Source organism: Magallana gigas, chromosome 3 (assembly GCF_963853765.1).
Source record: "Magallana gigas chromosome 3, xbMagGiga1.1, whole genome shotgun sequence".
In the NCBI taxonomy this organism is placed as follows: Eukaryota; Metazoa; Mollusca; class Bivalvia; order Ostreida; family Ostreidae; genus Magallana; species Magallana gigas.
The window spans coordinates 41700527-41709249 of record NC_088855.1 but is presented as its reverse complement, the minus strand read 5'-3'; the positions used below and the strand labels follow the sequence as shown (position 1 = coordinate 41709249).

General features: G+C 37.7%; 1 protein-coding gene across 2 annotated transcripts; it reads right to left on the bottom strand.

Moving 5' to 3' along the window:
- Window positions 1-255: 255 nt before the first annotated feature.
- LOC105347016 (hillarin) lies at window positions 256-7397 on the bottom strand. 2 transcript variants are annotated; one of them, XM_020074830.3, is made up of 7 exons: window positions 6814-7397; window positions 4681-4947; window positions 3901-4269; window positions 3643-3774; window positions 3454-3536; window positions 1966-2109; window positions 256-1800 (listed from the first exon to the last, which is right to left on the bottom strand). In XM_020074830.3, exons 1-7 carry the CDS (start codon window positions 7213-7215, stop codon window positions 453-455), a joined length of 2745 nt encoding a protein of 914 aa, XP_019930389.3. In that variant the 5' UTR covers window positions 7216-7397; the 3' UTR covers window positions 256-452. The 2 variants fall into 2 exon arrangements, with proteins under 2 accessions (XP_019930389.3, XP_019930390.3); XM_020074831.3 differs by lacking the exon at window positions 6814-7397 and adding an exon at window positions 5186-5453.
- Between the last annotated feature and the right edge of the window lie 1326 nt (window positions 7398-8723).

Below are 8723 nucleotides of genomic sequence, written 5' to 3'. Positions count from 1 at the left end.
CCCTGTCGGTGTCTTGTCAAGTTCTCTTTGATGCTTAGTCTCACGCTGTCGTCTGCGGATGAAACAGAACTCGTCTGTAATTCACCACACTTCTGGAGAGGGGATACTAGTATTTGAATTTGAGTGAAGACAGATGAAAAAAGGTCCCTGGGGCCTTGATTGAATTTCTTAGAACTTATTATCAATTCTTGTTATATTCTTGGCAAAAATACATGTAATTTCGAGAGGTTCTGCTTTTAGGCTAAATAATTCATCTTTACACCGCAATAAAAGCATTTTTATTATTCAGTAACTTAATTTCACAAAAATTTCACAAAAGCATATAATAATGAGACATTTAGGTATGACTAAATTAAGAATGGAGCACTTCTCTAGCAAATGACATAAACAAAATCAACAAATATAATCACAACATACAATTGAATAAATAATCATTAAATGCATACATGTAGCTATATCTCTGTTTCCGCATCCTCAATCAATTCATAGTCCAGCAGACGCGAGAAAGTCGAAGCATCTCGGTCAACAGAGAACCTGGCGTAGATTTTAGCAGTTCCCGGGTTTTTTCCAGTGTTGATATTACCTTCCCATGTGAAACCCAACTTCCGCTTGAGATGATGCCAAATGTCGCCGATGACTAGGAACACCTCCACTGCCTGTGGGACATCTAAGCGGAAGGAATACCGTTTGTTGGTCATGAGGTCCCCGTACACGGGCTCGTGCAGTGTGCACCTCTGCCATTTGTGGAATGTTTTGGGGAAAACGTTTGTTGCTTGGTTTGCCTGTTGGCATATAACTAAGTACCTATACACACAATCTAAAGTCTCGTTGTTTTCGTCGGCAGCATACAGAGAAAAGATATAATAGCCTTCTTTTGGACACCTGACCATATAAGTTGCTCCGGTGTCTGTTCTCGAGCGCAGGAATACATACCGGTCTATATCTGAAACCGAGCTATCACTAGCATCAAAGTACTGAAACGTGTGCGTAATTTTAACATCTTTCGAAAGTTTAAAAGTGATGTCCAGTGACTCTCCATTGGACACGATCAACGGGTCCAGCTGATTGCTTGTTTCTATCTGCAAAGTGTCCATCATTGGGGTTGGTCCGTAAAATGGTACTGGGGGGTATTGGGGTGAAGGAGCTCCAATTACGTCAGTGCAGTTGATTAGGAATGACGCAGCACTCTCAAGGCAATCCGAATGCCAGTAATCGCCCGTGTAAATGGAAAAGTAATACAGTCCTTTTCTTGGCAAGTTAATGGTAAATATGGCTTCGTTTTTGACATGGCGAAGAAGTACGCGACCTTCAAGTGACCTTGTATCCACTGATTTATCGTAGGACTCCAGTACATGACCAAAGCCTAAAATCTTGTATGAAATCAAACGAATTTCAACCATGCCGGAATCTGTCGTTAATGTCGCGCCGTAATTAGAGTAAAAACGAAGTCCATAATTGAAAAATGGTGACTTGACGACAGGCAAATTGAGAAACTCTGAGAAAGGCAATGGTATGTCAATTAGTTGCCATTGTGAGTCATCTGGGTAGTGCTGATAAATGTGATCCTCGGGGTCCGTCAGAAAATAGAACTCGTCATACTTGTAGAAGATCTCGGGCAGGTCGTCCTTGTGCCCTGTTACACGCCGTGCCGCCCAGGTGCAGTTGACAAGGCGCCAGTTCCCGTCAATGGAGACTGCGGTCCAGGAGTTCCGGAACGAGGTTCCATCCATTCTCATACCCGGCTTATATCCGGCTCCTTTAGAGTAACCCAAGATTATCTCACAATGGAGACCTGCAAAGCTGAAAAACAGGGGGGAAATTTATTAATTTTTAAATGAATTTTAATATTCACTTTTTACAATAAGAATCAAGTTGCAGTGACTATGATTATTGAACATGTATAGTGCTTTTGACAGATTTTTTTATTTTAGAGATTTAGGGTTAGAATTAAGATTCCGCACGTACTTGCAGAGTTTCTTAAACAGCTGGTGGTAAGTTTCTTTTCCGGTCCTGACCCCCCGGAGAAGAGAGGCCGTGGAGTTGGGGCGGACAATCTCCTTCACATTGTGTTTTCCCAGATCTTTGGCAATTACCCATCGGAAAATCACCCTGTAATATATGAGAAAAAACTGCATTCCGATCTTCAAAAGGGAGAAAAATAATAGAAGGACCGCCTCTTGACAGAAGTTAAGGAAAACTTCAATTAGGGGGCCATTGTTCACCTGTCTATAGCGGAGGGAAAAATCTCTAACTTTGATCAATATTAATTACTAACTATGCATGTTGTAATTATTTCCTGTTTGTAACCGACGGACTTAATTGTCTGAAAAATTGCACACAAATGCACGTGAGCTATTTCACTAAAGTTAACAATGCTTGCAAACTGGCAAAAGAAAAATTCGATATCTTTGTGGTTGCACATGGTCAGATGGTTATGATTAAAGACGGCGTAATTAAAATGCGAACTATTTTGTAAATGCGCATTCGCTTAATTTTAATGAATTTTATGTCTCGCTTCAAAATCTGAGAATATATAATTTTGGAACTAATTTATTACATATAAAATTAATACACGTAACATATTTTCTTTGTGTAACATTGTCAAACTCCTCAGTATATACCCCTAATAAAATGAACCCAGATTATGCGTATGCAGGCTATCGTAACCTAGATGATTCAACATCTGATGTAACGACCCGTCAATTCCTCAACTCCGGACAAGATTGGAAATTGTGATCAATTACAATGCAATTTATAACATTCATGACCCACTCGGAATTAATTTCGAAAAGAGAGGGCATTTAACACATTCTATCGAAATCTGACACCTTTTCGAGATGACGTGTAGAGCCGTCATAACGGGTCTGAAGACCTCGTGAATTTCCATGAAAGTGACATTCACGATCTCAAGGGAATTAGAGAACGAACTGCTAACAAACACCCCGTGTCTCCATTGATTCGTTAATACGGATTATGATCAATAAATTTATTTCTCTGTCCTTTTACTTGTTGGTCTTTCAACATTTTCACGAAGAGCAACAAAATCCGGACAAAGACACCGACGTCCCTGTATTCATCTCTCTTGTCACGAAGTGACTACCGCCCCCTGATTCAATTCGCTCAGATTTAATATCTTTTCTGTATATCCGGAATAAAATTTCTGAACTTGTTGGAATATTGATCACAATGTATTCTTCTCATAGTTATTGAAATATACATGTAGGTGAATGATGTCGACGTGCAAATGAAGTTTTGTGCCATGCTAAGAGTTAGCATTCATGAGTCAGTTCGAATATAATATGCATACTTTTCAAGAATACACGTTCGCACAGGGGTACATGTGTCGAGGGGTAAGGTCCAATAAAAAAATATTCGTTCTTATGTTTAAATTTCCTTGAAATTACTAGCATCTTAAAATGAAAACATTGTAACGTGGAGTGGGGAAATGTTCACCTGACTTTCTCCAGTTCTGTTTGACAATCTCTTGTAAGGTCTTTGACCAAATCTGTATAGCAACTGTAGTCCTTGTTGGTCAGCTGTAATAATTAAAATAGTATAAATATGAAAATTTATATGTACGTGTGTAATTTTATCGATATTATGCATATACCAGTCGTATATGAAGAAGCTGTTATTATTCACCTCTATTGCCCTCTCGTCAAGCTTTTTGAAGACCTCGGGTGACTTGTAGAGATCCGCTTTCTTTGTTTCTGGAGGCATTACGGGTGGCTTCATGGAATGGTCGAACAATGCGCTTCTGTCTACCTCCCTATCCTGTGCAAAAAGTTAGATATCAAATCAAGAATACTGCGCAAACGACGCAAAAAAAATTGTAAACATAAACATGTATGTGTAAGGAAGGAACAATTAATTCAATGTACATGAGTCATTGCTATGTACCTTCTTAGCAATTAACAACAGCATTTCTTGTCCGTGTCTATCCAACATTTTCGCTGTTCTTGTTTTTTCTTCTGTCGCAATCTTATCCATCATAACTTTCAGCTTCTCCTCGCGCGTGCGCCGGAAGTGATCCTCAATTCTTTCTCTTTCCGCCATGAGATTTGGGGTAGACCCCGACATTGACATGTGTTCGAAGCTACTGAGCAGGTCTGCCGCAGCCCGATCTTTCTCGGAGGAAATTGTGTCGTCAAGTTTCCGCATCTCTTTTTCTCTTTCCTCCAGCAGAAATCTCTGCAATCTTTCTTCTTCCTCTCTGTGCCTCGATTCCAGAACAGACTGAGCTTCGAACACACCACTAGTTTCAAAGTCCTTCAAAGCAAAACAAAATAATTTATAACGGATAAAAACACTACATAATACACACAGATACCCCTTTCCAAACAGTACTCTGGTTATTCTCCGAGCATCCCTTCTCCAAGCTGAGTGCAAACTTTTTTCATTTAGATTTTATCACTAAATCATATTCCAAGTCTAAGTGTTTTATTCATAACAAAGATATTTTTTTGCTCTTACTGGTTACCTCATCCCATGATACAATAGATAGGGACTCCGAAACCTGTGGATGGAAGCTTTTGTGTTACACAGGTTCTTAATTTCACACAAAAGAATGTTTCGAATGAATGTCTATAATGATAATACATTGAACATACTCCTTTGTACGTATGTGTTTGTTTTTAACAGATTAAGATGACATTCTGTAGCAATTATATGTATACTAACTTGGAAAGACTGAAGAACTGGTCTTGGTCGATAATACCCAGTGGAGGATCCATAAGAGGTGTTAAAATCTGTCATATTTGGAGCATGCGAATAAAACGTGCTGCCATTCATCGTCCGAGGGGTGACGCTGACCATGCTTGACCCAGAGGGACTCTGTCCTAAGGGGGTTCCCAGAGGACTGCCCCCTCGGGGACTGTGGTTCCGAGGACTCGGGACTGGTTTTGGGCTCGTCTTCCGGGAAGATCCGCCATACTTGATGCTGTTAACCTGGAGTAAACATATACAGTACATGCAAATGCCTATTACTATTCATTTGATGATTTTTCGTGGGTCAACGTCTTTTGGACTGTTAAATTAACCTGTATTCAAATTCAAAAGCATGTCAACAACTCCAGTCTCTCAGATTACAGTTACTTAACATCTGATAACCTAGATTTTATTTGAGTAAATGCCGGTCACCAGGTGATTCAGGTATTTCATGTTTGACAAACACATCCAATCTTACCTGTTTCATGACAACAGAAGACGAAGTTAGTTAGGAAATAGCGAATTATCCGTTGCAGTGAAAAAAAGCGGAAGACAGTGTTATTACCACGTGACCAAGATGATATAGTACAATTTTTTGCATTTTAAACTGTTTTCTCTGTTGCTAAATTACGCTGAATACATGGGTAATTCCGTATAGAAATGATACTATCTTTTAGACTAGGTTAATATATTTTTGTTAGTTTTCCTGATTATTCAGTAGCACTTTTTTTTTTACATTTCCCAATAGTTAAAAGAAACCTTTACGCTCCAGTTACAGCTAACAATGTTGTAAGGCTGATACCTACAAGTTCACACACCGTGAGAAACTGTCCGAATCCAAGCCGTTTCACGAAATCATCTGTAAATAGGGGTATAAATTATGCCATTTTGAGACAAATTTGCAATATTCTTGTACATTAAACCTTCATTTATTTTTTAACATTTCTCTAATTTTTGGACGCGTTAATCAGTATTGTACTCGAGGCTGTTTACACTAAACCCGTCTCGTAACGCATGCGTTGCGTAGGGTCCGCTGAGTGAACTTTTACCGTGATGAAACTTGTGTCTACCCTGGGGCTAGAAAACGTCACCGAGACTTAGTGCAGTCCCGCACGTTCTCACTTTGCATGCAGCTGGTATTGAAGGTTGTTGAATACCGGTAATAAGATTTTGCAAAGAATAGATCTTGCAAATCTGTCCAGAAAAACTTCATTTGCATCTTCAATCATATATAATGAGTTTTGTTCGAGCAAGTCGGGTTGAAAAACTTAATATTCCGCACTGTAATGATAAATTACCCCCTGTACTTATCATTGTGGTGGGTCAGTTAATTGTCGTAATTTGTTCGACTTAGCCTGTCTGAAATGACATTTTTACTACCAACTCAAATGCGCTGTGAATGCTATACTATCTTATCATAAATCGCCCTTATTTTCATTTATTTTGTGCTCTCGTTTCAATTCCTGTAATCTGTCATTTGAGTGCCTTAAAGAAATGTTACAAATAAGAGAATTTTAAGCGATGTAAACAGAATAATTGCGTAGGTTTTTTGTTTGTTTGTGCAATGAGTCATAATGTTTATTACACGTGTGTAAAATTCGGAATTTTGCAAGAGGAACCAGTTACGTATTCTTGTCTATTTCTAACATTATTGATCCCAGGTATAATGATTGAGTTTGACTCCAAACGAAAGGTAAGAAGCCTACAGGGATGGTGAATACTGAATGACGGAGTCATCCTTAAAATAAAATCTATTGATATAAATAGTGTGACTTTTGGGGATTGTTGCATCAAATATCCCGGAACTAAGAGGTATAAATTAGTCAGACGTTTGAGAAGTGCAATATCAATAGTGGTCTATACCATTGTATACGTGTACCAATTATATGACAAGCAAAAGCTTAATCACACCTACAAACAACAGAACAACCCAAACTGCCAAATGATAAATAAACATTGACCAGAAAGGATAAAATGAGCTTGCTAAGCTTCAGTTAAATTACCCAGCAACATATAACATGTAAATAATTAATTCGATTATACAGGCTTTCTCTGTTTGATGCGCGGATGAAGATGAGTATAAAATAGTACCAACTATCAACATACTTGACTTTGCTGTGAAATGTTCTCAATATCAAAATCTAGTGGCTGTCGCTCATATTTCACTTGTCCAATGTTTTTACCCACGTGGGATTTGCAGTACACCTCTTTATCCGTGGTGTCATTGGCATCATTCCTGTAAAACGTCTGCATGGTCAACAAAAGACCACATATTCGACACCGGAAGCACTGTCTGTGGTACAAAACGTCCACCCGGACCTGATCCGGGGGTAAGACCCTCCGGTTACACCTATAACACGGGTCCTTTTGGGCGGGTTTGGGGGCACGGTCGAATTTGAACTCGTATAAAGTGGCACGTTCGTACGTGAAGGAGTAATGGTAGGTCCCATCTTTCCTGTGCTGTTCCTGGACTTCAATTACAGGTAGTTCCCCATCCGGTTCCTCCATTATGGTCCCTTATGGCGAATTATAATCTGACATTACACATCCCTTCGAATATTTAACCCGACTCCACCAAAGGCCACTTTCTGTTTACAAAAACGGTGAGGTATTTTCAACCATGACCTAAATTAGCGTTTATACGACGCTCAGGTAAAAAGGCCCCGATCGAGACTATGGAATACGATAATCAACAGGTAGAGGACAACAGATCGTTACAACATCAAAGGGGCCGAACTCATGCATGTATTATAAATATCGAATAAACAAGGAAAGTGATACATCATGGTAAACACCATCTTGCATAAATTTACTCATCAAAAAATCATTTCAATTATAAATTGCAAGCTAAATGATAAGAATATCTAAACTTTTGTTTTCAATTAATGCCCATAAAAGGTAACATTTTAAAAAATCTTGTTAATTTTGTTAAATCTTGTTAAATTGGCCTCAAAATTCAATAATATGTATGTTCAATGTAATAGGGTCTCCTAGCTGTTAAATACTCACTTCGATCTATACTTGACTATGTTTAATTTGTAAAATCTGATGAACTGCAAAGTTTAAAGAAATAAAGAATGAAAAAGTTACTAGTATATTGTTAATTAGGAACACATAAATTACTTTTTGTGATTGATTAAGCACTGATATTGACACAGATGAGTAAGTGAGTAAACCAAACAAAATGCGTTTCAAATTTCAGTCGACCATCAGATTGCCTTTGTCTTTCATGCCTGTTCTCGAATAAATAGAACTTAAGTTAAATAACAAAAATGCATGACTTCAGTATATATTATCTTAAATATTCTTTCAACCTCTTTAAAACGACCTGTGAGGAAAAAAATATTCATTATATTTGCACCCAGTGAGTATCTTGTTACATTTGTAGTTCGTGATCAAGTTGGTTTGGGTTTTTTAGCCAGTAACTGAAACAAACACACTCGAATTTCTTAATGTATATGAATATAGAAGTTAATATATTGAAAGGTTTACTTTTAAGACAGTGATGTTAAATAATATCATAAATATCATGAATAAAATTTGCCTTTTATTTCGATATTCATGTATTACTTAAGCTTCATTAATACCGTTCTTTTAACATGGATACTAATATATTCTCTTATTTATACCCTTTCACATACTCAATCCAGACTTGTATAGCCACAGACCTGTGAGAATATTAGAAACATTAGTTTTCTTTATGACAGGCATACGGTATAATAAATATGCAGATGCTATAATTTATCACTCTAATTCTAATTAGAGTCTCAATTTTAAATCCCCTCATCGATTCACGCTGCAGTTATAGTTATATAACTTCTTTAGTCTGTCAGGATTAAGTATACATATGGGTGACTTAGAGACACAAAAATTAGACCTAGATCGCAGATGGATTATCTCTGAATTATCAACCGCACGCTATAAACACTTTATTGCGATTCTGTAAGTTATAAATGTAACATCATGCTGGTACACGTATCTGGTTGTAAACAATAAAACATTTAAGATATACAATG

Bases quoted from the DNA above. Each gene is read 5' to 3' on its own strand.
- LOC105347016 (XM_020074830.3), bottom strand. From the start codon at position 7,215: ATGGAGGAACCGGATGGGGAACTACCTGTAATTGAAGTCCAGGAACAG. The intron at 2,110-3,453 runs GTGAACATTTCC...CATATATTACAG, and splicing joins ACAGAACTGGAGAAAGTCAG to GGTGATTTTCCGATGGGTAA. The intron at 1,801-1,965 runs GTACGTGCGGAA...CCTGTTTTTCAG, and splicing joins CTGTTTAAGAAACTCTGCAA to CTTTGCAGGTCTCCATTGTG.